This window comes from Vulpes vulpes, chromosome 3 (assembly GCF_048418805.1).
Source record: "Vulpes vulpes isolate BD-2025 chromosome 3, VulVul3, whole genome shotgun sequence".
NCBI lineage: Eukaryota > Metazoa > Chordata > Mammalia > Carnivora > Canidae > Vulpes > Vulpes vulpes.
Window position 1 is genome coordinate 6,571,753 of NC_132782.1, and position 14,290 is coordinate 6,586,042.

At 34.4% G+C, this 14,290-nt stretch overlaps 1 protein-coding gene across 2 annotated transcripts in view; it reads right to left on the minus strand.

Moving 5' to 3' along the window:
* The window catches only part of PLA2R1 (phospholipase A2 receptor 1), a 113,634-nt gene that overhangs the window by 13,653 nt on the left and 85,691 nt on the right, over positions 1-14,290 (minus strand). For both annotated transcript variants that reach the window (XM_025994185.2, XM_025994186.2), the window contains exons 18-23: positions 11,827-11,891; positions 11,467-11,570; positions 9,490-9,629; positions 1,502-1,619; positions 693-823; positions 184-331 (exon numbers count right to left, since the gene is read on the minus strand). In XM_025994185.2, coding sequence (XP_025849970.2) covers positions 184-331; positions 693-823; positions 1,502-1,619; positions 9,490-9,629; positions 11,467-11,570; positions 11,827-11,891 — 706 coding nt within the window. The remainder of the gene's footprint in view (positions 1-183; positions 332-692; positions 824-1,501; positions 1,620-9,489; positions 9,630-11,466; positions 11,571-11,826; positions 11,892-14,290) is intronic.

Genomic DNA, 14,290 nt, shown 5'->3' on the forward strand with positions numbered 1-14,290 from the left:
CCCACTAAAAGGCGTAAATCTCGGGTAGTGGAGATTAAGTGAGTAAATATATGTAAAACTCAAAAAAGTAAGTACCTGGCACTGCTAGCTATGAAAATGACAGTCACAAAGTGTGTAGAACAAATATGGAAGAGAAGAGTGGGGCATAGAGATGAAAAGAATAAAAAAGCAAATATTTCTTACCCTGCATTTTTTCACAAACAAACCCATGACCTTCTTTTCCACAGTCTTCAAAATACCATTTTCCAGTGAAATGAAAATTAGGATTACTTGATAGCAAAGCACAGAGAGGAATATGTTTTTGAACTTCAGTGGTGTTATGACTTGGAATCTTTAAAAAGATACATTTTTTTTTAAAAAGGGTAACATATAGCATTATTATAACACTGACATTTTTATTAAGGACAATTTAAAAAATTCAAACAACACTATTATTCCTGTATTTGCATTTAATAAACCTGTTCACAGATCACTTCATAACCTACAAAATAAATACTTGTTGTGATAGTAATTACATTAATGGAACACATGAAAATGATACGTAGTTACATTATTGAAAATTAGTATATTAATAATAGACTAATAAAAATTTATGCTTATAAAGTATAGGGAGCAAAAAACAGTTTAATAAGTAAGTATTAAATAGGATCTCTTGCTAAAATGATTTCTAAAAAATAAATCTGAAAACTTACATTTATTACATCAAATGGAGACCAGTTAGAGTAAGCCAAAGGCTTTCCATTTAGCCATTTTTCATAATTATCATTTTGTAACCCTATCCACACATTAGCGGTCTGGCCAAAAAGATTCATAGTAATGAAAGCTGGAAAATAGGAATATATTATTAAATTTAATACCATATAAACCATTTGGGTAATCATCAAATTCTATTTATAGCTATGATTTTATTTAAATGACAGCAAAACTTAATTATCTATCAATTGTAGGAATTTGTTACTTTGTTCCTATTAAGGTAATGCAGTCTCTTTCACTTTTGTTTCAGTATAAAACGACAGACATTAGCTGGCTAAACCTGGGATTTCGTCATATCATTAACAAAGCAATTTCCAGTGTTCATTCAAAACAAAAGAGGATTTATCTCCTATACTTAAACTGAAGTATACAACTGCCTAAATATCAGATACAAGTGTACAGGTAAATCTAAAGGGATCTAAAACTGATAACCATGCAATTATAAAAGAGTTTACCTCCGATTGTTTTAGTCATGTTGAAATAAAGATCATAAATATGTTCTTATTTTTTCCACTACTACTACTAGGGAGACAAGACTCCAAAAATCAGCAGTTTATAAGCAATGCAATGCACTAATTTTTACAGATGTTATGATATAAACCTTGTAGGTCAAACAAATTTTATGTGTCATCAGCAATATAATACTTAAAATGTGGGTTTAGAAATATTAGTATTTGGGGGGAACATTGTAATAAATATTTGAATAAGAATGGTTATTTTTGGCTGATTGAAATGTTGAGTACTTTACCTTGCTCCACCTCATTTTCAATGGCAACTAGCGTCCCGCCTTCTTCAACACAGAAATCTTGAGCGGATGTCCAGTTCTTCCAATCACTTGGGTCTTTGGGGATTTTCATCAAAAGGCACTTTTAAAAAAAATGTCCAAAAAAACCATTCATTTCCATATTTTTCAAAATGAATTAAAAACCTCCCAAAGACACTGAGGATCAACCTTTAGAATTCTTTATAATTTTCTGAAGCATAAATGGCTAATTTTTTCTCTGAGCTGCTCCAAAGGTATGAAAGTAAAACAGAGGACCAGCTCTTAGGGCAAGTCATTATCTTGCATGCATTTGTATCAGGCAGGAACTGAAGCAAGGATGTGTTTTGTTATGCAGGATATCAGAACAATGTCTTCTGCTCAGTGAAAAATAATATTCTCTTTAAAAAGGAGCCCACCTGATTGCAAAGTGTATAGTGGTAGATTTAATTGTTAAAAATTCTGTAGGTAGCAAATTAATAGTTTAGTTCAATTTTATTTATAAATACACTTCCTCACTTTAAGTGAGAGAGGAATACTGGGGAATCCAACCACATCAGGTATTTAAATTCACTGATTACTTGAGTTAGCTATGTGGTTTGTAAGTCAATGAGGAAAAGCCGGAAAAGAAAAAAATGAGCCCAACTGGAAGAGAAGCAAGGGAGAACCAAGGGAACCTAAGAAGGAGAAACAGAAGGGAGGAAGGCCAGTAATGGAACACAAAAAGAAGGCTGTGGAATTTGGCAGTGAAAGCTGATTGTTACTCATGAGAAAATAATGTCTGTGGCATAGCAGGATTAGTCATTATGCGGTGAGAAATGGAACAGTAATGACTGGACAGGTCAGGTGGGGTTTAGACGTGACCCCCCCCCCCCAAAGCTCAGTGAAATTTAAACATATCAATAAGGCCAGGTGGAGTCAGAGGAGAGGGAGAGATAGAAAAGAAAGGCAAAGTTCTGGAGAAGTCAGGAGAGACTGTATGCAAAGGATGTTCCATGTGGAATACTTTTCTCAATGACCACAGGGAAACCTAGTCATTGATAGGTTAGATCTCAAGATTTTGCCTCTGAGAAAACTCAGTTACAAGATAATTCTAAGCTAGTGTGGAAGCCTACACTTGAGAGAGCATCCTTCCCTATCCTCCTTTGGAATGACATCTTTCCTCATCCTTTAATTTCTATATTTGTCAGTCACCTAACCCTTCCCCATGGTCATCTTAAAAAGCAGAGAGGCTAAGTGTTGCTCTTCTTTGAACATCACAACAAAGAACGTCCCCAGTAAATATTTATGGAACATAGTAAAAGCCCCCAAAAGTAACTCCTAAATAGCTGTCAAATGACATTCTGACATTCTCAGGCATTCTAGATTTAGTCCAACGGTCCTAAAGGGGAGTATTCAGTAATGTCTGGAAACATTTTTGGTTGTCACAGCTCAAGGTGGGAGCTTTGCTGTTGGTGGGTAGGGTACAAGGATGCTGCCAAACATTCTATAGCGCATAGGTCAATCCCCCCATAACAAAGAATTATCCAGCGCCAGATGTCAATTAGTGCCCAGGTAATTCTTTTTAGAACTTAATCCTGGTCATGTCACTCTTTAGTTTAAAACTACTAGGGATTTTCAAGAAGTAAGTATAAGTAAGTAAGTAAGTTAAATAAATAACAAGTAGGGATTGTCCACTGTTTTTAGAACAAAACCAGAAATCCTAATGTAGCCTGAAGTTGATTTACCAATTAAGAGAGGAAGTACATTTTCAATTCTTCTGGTCCTCTTTGACTTGTTTGCTTCACAAAGAAACAGAATTGGCTTTAAAGGATTTTAATTTTATAACAACTATTCTTTTATCTATTTCCTTTCATTTTGTCTCTTTTCTCTAATTACAAATTCCAAAGAGTGGCACACACTAATTATTAGGCAGTCTTATCATTTAATGTGAATTCACCTTGTGTTCAGATAGTCACTAATGAACCATTTGTAAATACCAATGAACCTCACTGGTTTAGTTAGCTCAATAAATCTTTCCAGAAAACACACACATATGCCTCCCATCACACACTCGTACTCCCCCTTCCCCCACATTTGTCTCAGCCAAGGTTTACTAGCTTAACTATTTCCCATTACCACAACTTCATTGTTTCTAAAAAAAAACCCCAAAAACATATTTACTGGTATAGTTCAAAATGGTGTCATTAGTAATTAAAGCAAAGCAGTAAGATGAAGTATAGCACTCTTAATTTTAAATTGTTTATTTACTTACTAATTTGCAAAATGTGATCAAGTTTAATGCCTCTCTTATTATTGGTGTGAATTAAGGATATCCTACTGTATTACAAATAAGTTTTGTATAAAAATTCTTTTTTTGTCTCAAAGTCATTTCCGGTTCAAAATTTGAAAATGGAATTTATGACCTTTCCCCCAAACTTGGTTCTTTTCCAGTGTTCTTACTGATGTTGAAAGTCAGCCATGTATTTATATAAGCCTGAAACCTGGGAGTCTCCTCACCTTCCCACTCCATCCCCTTTTCAATGACTATTTAGACCCATTTCTCAGAGTGGAGATCCCCATTCTTTCCATTCCTGCCACCTCACAGGCTCTGCCTTCACTACCTTGGCCCAAACTACTTCTCTCTTGCCTGGACTTTTATAATAGCTTCCCAGCCAGTCTTCAAACCTTCCTCATCCTTGCCTTCCTCCAGTCTGTCTTTGCCATTGTAGCATGAATGATTCTGTTAAAAACTCAGTCCTGATCATATCCTTCTTTGGTTAAAACTCTTGAGGAGTTTCCTATTGTTCTTATGATAAAAACCAGAAACTCTTTTTCGTCTCACTTTCCACACTCTTTTTACACTTTTCACACATCTCACTTTCACACTCTTCATGCTTCCTTTAGTTTCTTTGATAGATCATATTCCCTCTCACCACAGGACCTTAGCACATCCTGTACCCCCTGCTTTTAGTGCTTCCTGTCTTTTTTTCCACTTCATCCAGGTTCTCCTATTATATGCTTTTAGAGAACCGTGTATCTCCCTTTCATCACACATGTCACAGTTATAAAGTAGTTATACTCTTGATTGATGACTAATGTTTGTTCCCTCTCTAGTCTGAAAGCTACCAAACAGAAGGGATTATGTTTGTTTTTCCTCACCATCAAATTACCAATGTCCAACATTAAATGAATGAATGAATAAAGTGTTAATAATATGGATGCTTTTTTTTTTGTTTTCTAGAAAAGAAGAGAGTGTTTTTTAAAGGAAAAACTATGTTGTGCATGAAATCAAATTTTGGCTAATCCCAAACTAGATGTACAAAGCAGCCATTAGCACTCAGTCGAGATCCTTGTATAAAAATGTGTGAGTAAAGCATAAGAGTTAACCTAATAACACATAACTATATGCACACTTAGAATTTTTTCTGCCTCCAGCCCTGCTGTGACAGGTATCTTAGATGACTCACTCTTCTAGGGGTTGTCCCAGGTCAGGACTCATATATCATCAAATGCAAAAGAAATAATTTATGAAACATTTAGAAAAGATGCTTAACTTCTGGTATCTCAGTTTTAAAACTCTTAAAGGTGGATAATTAGTCAACCAAATAGGATTTTCTTCTTAGAAAAAAAAATTAGCCCTAGGAAATTGACAAACAAGAAGCAAAATTTAGTGGGACATAACGTACTGCTGCTCATTCAGAACTGTGACGTGAATAATGTCTGTCATGGCTACCTCCCAGTTTTCCTCTGTAACTTTGTTAATCAGGGGAGCCATCCCCACGGGGCTCTCCTCCTCTCCATTATCAATACTTCTATTACCAGTTTTTCTACTGATCTGATAAGCCCACTTATTCCAAGGTATAGATGACAGATGAGGCAAATCTCAGAAATATTTCCCTTAAAAAAATAAAGTCAAGGCAAAGGAGTGAGACTCCAAGGGTGGGATTTTAACCATTTCTATGCAAGGGAAGGTGTGATAGGTGGGGACACTTGGAGACCCCCTGTAATCTCACTCTGTGAAAGATCATCTTTTTCAGGTGGCCTGCTGTATATATTAGTCAAATCCTCTGAATGATTCAAAGACTAAATTGTGCAACTGCTGCATTGCTGGGCAAATATTGGCTGCATATTAGAATAACTGAGGGACCTTTTAAAAAACAACTGGAATGTAGATCTAATGCAGATCAATTAAATCAGAATCTTTAGGATGTCTCCTGCATCTTGACATTTTTAAAAAGCTCACATGGTGATTCTAAATATTTGATCAGGGCTGTGAACCACTAATCTAGCTGCTAGTTATCAATAAAGATTTTTAAAATTTTTGAACTACACAGGATGTTTTAATCCTGCTCCAGTCCTGCTTCAGAACACTTTTCTCCCCTTGGGTATGTGTTTGTGCTTTACTCATACCCCTTTCTATTCATTTCAGAGGAGGCATTCATTTGCTCTCTTGCCCTGAATCCGCTCCACCATCACTGCTCCCAGGCCTCTATACACACACAGTCAGTATGTTTACACAGGATTGAACATGGACTGGAGTTAAGTTGTGCAGATAAAGAAGTTTGGGGAGAGGGTAATAGCTAAGGCCTAAATCAAAAGCAACCATTGAAAATTTTTAAGAATTATTTCTCTAATACCAAGGATTTGATATGCTGTTAATTTCCTTAAAATATCCTCTTTTATACATGAGAGCAATTATGATTAGTAACTAGAACAGTTGTATTCATACTTGGGGTCACTCACTGTCTGCATCAAAAGTGTGATTTTGAGACAACATAGGCATTTCTCTGTGGCTGTTCTATACAGAGCACTCCAGGATGCACCTGTTTTAATAGTTGCAAAGTACAAAAATTAACTAAGAAATAGACCAAAACTTTAATATAAGAGCTAAAACTCTAAACCTTTTAGAAGAAACATAAGAAGTAAATTTTTATGTCCTTGGTTTGGCTACCTGTTCTTAGATACGGCACCAAAAGCATGAATAACAAAAGAAAAATGAGATAAATTGAATTTCATTAAAATTAAAACTTTTATACATCAAAGAACATTAGAAAAGGCAACCTATGGAATGAGAGAAAACATGTATCTGATAGGAGCTTAATATTTAGAATATATAAAGAACTCCGGCAACTCAACAATAAAAAGACAAATAACCCAAATAAAACTGGGCAAAGGACTTGAATAAATATTATTCCAAAGATAGTCTATAGATGGCCAATAAGCACATGAGAAAATTAGCCATTAGGGAAATGTAAATCAAACCAGAATGAGATAACACTAGACAGGCACTAGGATGGAAATAATTAAAAATATAGATAATAACCTATGTTGTTAAAGATGTGGAGAAGGGGGGCCTGAGTGGCTCAGTCAGTTAAGCATCTGCCTTTGGCTCAGGTTGTGACCCTGGGGTCCTAGGATCGAGCCCTGTGTTGGGCTCCCAGCTCAGTGAGAAGTCTGCTTCTTCCTCTGCCTCTCCCTCTGTTTGTACTCTCTCTCTCAAATAAATAAAATATAAAAAATGTGGAGAAATTGCTAGCATATACTGCTGGTAGGCTTGTAAAATGGTTCAGCCATGTGAAAAACAGTTTACTGGTTCTTCAAAAAGTTAAACATAGAATTGGTATATGATGTAGTAATTCCATTCTTAGATATATACCCAAATGAAGGGAAAACAGGAACTCCAGAAGATACCTGTATGCCAATGTTCACTGCAGATTTATTTACAATAACCAAAAAAGTGGAAACAACCCAAGTCTATCAACAGATGAATGGAAAAAACAAAATGTGGTGTGGAATATTATTCAGTCATAAGAAGGATGAAGTTCTGATACATGCTGTAATATGGATAAACTTTGAAAACATTATGCAGAGTGAAATAAGCCAGAAACAAAAGGACAAATATTGTGTTAATCCACTTATATGAACTATCTAGACAGGCAAATTCACAGAGACAGGAAATAATTCACCATGGGCTGGAGGGATGGGGAATAGTGGGTCGTTGTTTAATAGTTACAGAGTTTCTGTTTGGGATGATAAGCTTTGGAAATAAAGGGGTTGGCTGAACAACATTGTGAATGTAATTAATTCCACTGAATTGTATACTTAAAAATGGTTAAAATGGCATGTTTTATTTTAAATATATTTTCCACAGTAGAATAGCTTTAAAAAGAACTAATTGTCAAAGGTTTTAATTCAAGACTTAGTAATACTCAGTGTTCTACTAAATACTTGCTATGTTTTTTATATTGAAATGTATAACTGGTAGATTTTAAAGTATGGGGAAATAGGAATCAGAGAGAAAATATTAACTATTAAAAATGTACCTCCATACCATATAAAGTCTTAGAAAACCACTATATTTTAGAAGATATCTCACAGTGCCACTAGATTGTGTCATGGGGCTAAATTGGTCTGGTAATCCTTAAATTCTTATATGAAGTGGCAACTACAGGAAAGAGACAAACACTACCAGACTCAAGGTCAGAAAACCTGAGGTTGATTCTCAACCTGACATTTATTTGCTATTAAGTTTCAGGAACAGCACACAATGTGACTAGTCTTGCTCTTCTCAGATATAAGATGGGATACCAGTTCTGTGCATTTAAAAAACTCAATAAAATTATATATATATATATATATATATATATATATATATATATATATATATAATTACCCAGCAAAAACTCTTGGCCACAAGGTGTAAGAAACTCAAATGTTCATCACTGGGCGAGTGGAAAAACAAAATACAGTATATACATATAATGGAATATTATTCAGTCTCAAAAAGGAAGGAAATTCTGACACATGCTTTAACATGGATAAACTTGGGGGACAATCTGCTTAGTGAAATGAAACAGTCACAAAAGGACAAATAATGTATGATTCCACTTATCCGCAGTATCTGAAGTAGTCAAATTAATAGAAACAGAAAGTAGAATGGTGGTTACCAGGGGTTGGGGGAGAGGAAACAAGGGGTTGTTCTTTTTTTGGATTTAGGGTTTCAGTTTTATAAGATAAAAAAGATGCGCAGATTCATTTCCTAACAATGTGAATATACTTAACACTATTGCACTATGCACTTAAAAATGGTTAAGATGGTAAATTCCATATTATGTGAATTTTTTACCACAATTAAAAAAATCAATGCCATATATGTAGTAGGTGCTCAACAAATACATGTAAAAAATCCAAATGGCCTCATATAACAAATTAACAATGAGATGATCACAAAAAAGAGAAGGCTCTGCCAAATATAACTGAACATACAGATTGATAACTGGCTGTCCACAATTAAAGAGCAATTTCATATGAACATATTAAATTATGACACAGTTTGGGTTTTTCCATTATCAAAGAATGAAACATTTATAATTTGGGATGCATTTTAATTACTTCCACCTAAGGCCTATAAAGTTATTTCATTATGAAACATAAAGAGTGGAGGGTCTTAATTGGAGGCAGTATCAGAAATAATAAATCTGGTTTACAATATCCCCACTGGCAATTTAAAAAAATTTTCATTTCTGCATAGAAGCACCAGCTTTATGAGGCTCAAGATGACATTGACTGAGTTATGTTATTAGTGGGTCAATTCACAAGGCGGGCAGAACTCTATGTCTGCTCCAGGCAGGGAAGACACAAAAGAAGGGGAAGATGGAGTCTGTACCCTCTGCAGTTGACAGCTCATTTGAGGGCAGGGCCTAGTTACACATGCTCGCATGCATCACGCCTAATGAAACAGTCACACGGCACAATGAATGACTGTGTCAATAGCAAAAACTGAGTATACAAATGAAGGGTGATGTCAAGGCTGTTTATTCCAAGAGGTTTGCCCATACATTGAAAACTGAAATCTCTTGAAAGTAGTGACAATAAAATTCCTGGTCCCAATGGACAACTTCTGGTTTTTCAAAGCCACACCTACCGTTTGATTTTGTTCTAAAATAAACATCTACAAAACAGCAACAAAGGCAGCTTTTTGAAAATGAGTTTACCTTATAGTTAAAATATAACCATCCTTTGGGACATGTTCCATGTTGTTTTGGGGTATCTTTCTCTTTTTCTATGACCCAAATCTTCTTTCGCTTACAGATGCCAGGCAAAGAAACTGAACACTCTTCACTAGCCCAGAGTCCTGGAGGAGTAAATGGGTTAGAAATGACCTGAAACAATGGAAACTCTTTGTAGGTATTCTCTATCGCATTTTTATGACTGCTAATGATTTATCATAGTTTTTTTTTAAATCTAGAAATTGAACTAAACTGGTAATTGTAGAGTTCTCTGGTGACCAGAGCAAACTGGGCAGGGTACCAAATCAGTAATTCTAATTCAAGAATGTAGAAATTTTGCAAATGCAGAAAAACAAAAATAAAACTAGAAAAAAAAAAAAACCCAAACCCCAACTAATTAAAATACTACAATTGAAATCACAGAACTGATTAAAGTTCTTATAATATTTGGTTTGGTTAACAAAAAAATGTAGACTCATATTTTTGTTTTAAAATATTCAGCTTCGGTATAAAGAGAAAAAAGATTCTAAAACAATAGATCATTTCTAATTTATAATTTTTTAGAAAATATGTAATCTTGAAAAATTAACTCAGTAACTTCTAAGAAAGAAGCACTTTCAACAACTGACCCTTAAAAAAACAGGCACACATAGACATGCCCTCGGGAAGATATATCCCAAAGTCCTTAGCCTCCTGGAAAATGTATTTTAATTTAGAAGAGCTATATTTTTCAGAGTAAAGGTTATAGAATGCATTTCATTAGCATTCAAGTTATAAATCCCAGAATAGTGCAAGGATGCGTGTAAATTGCAAAGGCAGTTTCAGTTTTCTAGTGTGAGGGATATAAGCCAAAAAATGTGGGCATTTTGAAGGAGGGGCTAGAATGCCTTTTTTTTTTTTTTTTTTTTTAAGAATGCTATTTTCAATGCAGAATAGCTGCTAGTCTTCCAGAATCACAAAACAGCCTTTCTGTAGGCTGTTGTGACACCTGCTGGCAAGAGAGAGCTGATTAACAACGTGGTTTTTCCTTTCCTTTCTCTGCAAATACCCTCACACCAAGGATTGCTTTCTATGTTTATCCTTCTTCTGATTTGGGGCATAGGTTCCTTATGAATCTGTTAAGTATTAGGAACATAATTACCTTTTATAGGATATAAAGAGTGGGATGGATATGAGTGGACAGTCAACCCAAATAACACTGTATTTGATGAATTGAATTAAATTTTAAAAACCCATCTTAAAGGGTAAACTGTATTTCTCAAACAGTTTGGAGATCGTTGATATTTTATGGCAAGAAGCAGTTAATGCCAGGTATTTAAAAAAATACTGAATTCAATGAAAATTTTTCTTACATGGAAAAGTGAAGGGATGCCTGGGTGGCTCAGCAGTTGAGATCTGCCTTGGGCTCGGGTGTGATCCCGGGATCCTGGGATCAAGTCCCGCATCGGGCTCCCTGCGGGAAGCCTGCTTCTCCCTCTGCCTATGTCTCCACCTCTCTCTCTCTGTGTCTCATGAATAAATAAAAATTTTTAAAAATCTTTAAAAAATGGGAAAGTGGAAGTAAATTATAAATTATAAACTGAATATTAAGAAGAGAGTTTAAAAATGGGCCCATATTGAAATTTTTTAGAGAGTATTATTTGTCAGGCACATTTTTGACCAGTTTCATCGGGTCTATTTCTGGTGCTGTTTTGGTTCTTGAGGGATGACTTCTGTGGTTGTAATTCATTTTCAAGAACATGAATGCATGGAATTAACTAACTATAGAAATGGCCATCCTTAAGACTAATGAAACTCAACATATTCAACTAAAAAAAGCAAGCCAGAAAAAAAAAAAAAAAAAAAAAAGCAAGCCAGCCAAACAAAACTTTCTCACTGAACTAATGCAATGTAAAGGAGACATTAGCCTTCTGAAAATGATCAGTTTGTATTATAAACCCCAAAATGGATAAATATAATAACCTGTTATAGATGAAATGAAGCCACATCTCTGGCTCTGATTACTCATAGATCCTTCTCTTCTCTTGTCCCAGTTCTGGTATATTACGGGTGCTCCATCTTTCCAGCTGTAGGTAAATTAAGGGAATTTTAGGGTCTTCTTTTATCCCATATGTTCAATCTCCAACACCATTCTTGGAGTTCTGGGGTAATTTTTATTAAATTAAAAAGATACTCAGGTCTTTAGTTAGAAAAATGGAAATTTATAAGTTAAAGACAATGTTTGAAGCCTATTTAACAAATTGATCACTAAGATCTAGTCCAATCATTCTGCAAATAAAACCTGTCAAACAAAATAAAATGCAAATTGATCTAGGTCCACACCGAAATTCATCATTGGCTCTTTCTTCTCGAAGTCCAATCCACCAATTTACACCATACTTTGATAGCTATTAAAAAAAAAAAAAAGAATATGTCAGCATTTATTCTACTTGTTTTCCCTTTTCAGTATTAAGATTAATGGGGTTGCTGTTAATAGCTTTCTATTCTTCACTATTTTACCCAATTATCTAAAGAAGAGTACACTAAGGCCTAGCATCTTGAGAGAACCTGAAACCATTATTTAAAAATATTCCCTCCTCATTATGAAGGGAAATTAGAATCAACTATTGAAAATCTTTCTTACAACTTTCCCTATGTATTTAAAAGTAAATTTTCTAACTCTCATAATAGAGCTTTACAAAATAATATTGTAAAGTAAAATAGGATGCAGACTCCTTTTTTTGATTAAAGATTTAGTGGTTTATCATCTCAGTGATTTATAGTTCACTGCATAAGTCACTCTGTTTGAAAAACAATTCAAAGCACAAAGACATCAATAGAAAAAAGATTTTGAATTTTTGGCATTAGTCTGATTGTTAAGCTTTTAAACAGTATTAGCACCTTCCCATTTAAATAGACACAATGTAGGACAAAGGAATACTACAAAACTACCAGTGTTTAACAACCAGAAAATCATTTCTGCATTTTACTAATTTTGTACCATTATTTATCATACAGATATCAGTACAATAAAGCATAAAATGAAACAGCATGTTCATGCATGTGTGCATGCACACACACATACATTATAGCAGATGTAACGCTGGACTTATGACCCAGGAAATTGAAATTCCCTCTTTAACTATAAAAGAGGAAGAAGCAGTAAGGATTTCTCTAAGACCTCTAAATCAATATACTTTATGTGTATGCTGTGTGTGTGAAATGTAACTTAATTTTTAAGCTAAAAATTTGTTAATTTGAAAGCACTGTGTATTTAAATTTGCACTTCATTTCTTCTGTAAAAATTGGAAATACACGTTAAGATACATATTTTTCTCCATATGAATTTTGGGTCATCGTACAACAGAACCTAAGAGTTCTCTAACATTTTAATTTATAAACAGGTATTTTTATTCCTGTGGAATATAGTGTGGCTGTCTGCCATATCAGCAATTTGAGAATAATGCAAGATGGAACAACTATAATTTGGGATCCCTGAGGTGTTATTTCATGGACATGTTCTTACATGCTGAATTTAGATTCCTATTGTCAGGCTTTGGAATGGATCCATTGAGACTGGCTGTGAACTCAGTGGGAGAACCACAACAATTTCATTCAATCTAAAGAGGTCTCATGTGCAACAGTAGTGGAAATCATGGCCTGATCATTCACTGCCCCAATTAAGGACCTCTAAAGAGAAATTATAACTACATCTTAAGTGACATATTTATTGCCACCTCAATTATATCATGGTGATCCTCCACATGGCACATCACAACCTGTTGTGATACAGAATAGAACCACAAGCTAGAAGGATGAGCTAGATGATATCCCAAGTGAAAAATCCATGGTGAAAAATAGATGTTGTAACTTTTAGCTTAGGTATCAAACCACAAAAATAGAAGACTTATTAATATTCTCTCAAATAAAGAAATGTAATATGACCACAGATTTCATAACATCAACCATACTTTGTTATAGTCATTATAGATAGAATCATATGGGAAAAATACTTATAAAAATAAGATATAGCAATATCCAATATAATTTATGAAGTCATTGATCTATGAAGTAATACAAGGAAGAGTAACCTGTCATGTCAAAACCATGTTATTTTAAGGGTTGAAACACCATATTTTGGAGGATGACTCATAGCTTTAATATATTTTTCTTAGAAGTATTTAGACATGAAATTATAAAAATAAAAGTAAATTGCAATTTTGAAGTTAGCTAAGTGGATTAATTAGGTAGTAGTTCATGTTAAAGAACTCCTAAAGTGCTTATGGCTTTTTACTTTTTTGGCATTAATCTAGCCAACAAGATGGCTTAAAAAATAAGTACTCAAAAATTCACTCTCATCATGCCTGTGGTATTCTGTTATTCAAGGAGAAAATACTGACTAACCACTTTTCCAAGATAGAAACACTTTGTTTAAAAAAAATCTGCTTCAGATCTTTAAAATTTCATCCAGCTTTCTTTTTCAATAGTTCTTTTACTTCCCAACTAAATGTTATTTTTGTTTTTCACATTTCTGAGTTACTATTCTTTATAGGGAAACTATACAAAAGATATGTAATACCAAAAATATTTAATTACTGGGCCACCTAGGTGGCTCAGTGGTTGAGCATCTGCCTTTGGCTTAGGTTGAGATCCCAGGGTCCTGCGATTGAGTCCTGGATCAAGCTCCCAGCACGGAGCCTGCTTCTCTCTCTTCTTATGTCTCTGCCTCTCTCACTCTTTGTTTCTCATGAATAAATGAATAAAATCTCTAAAAATTATATTTAATTACTATTCTGATTCTTCCTGC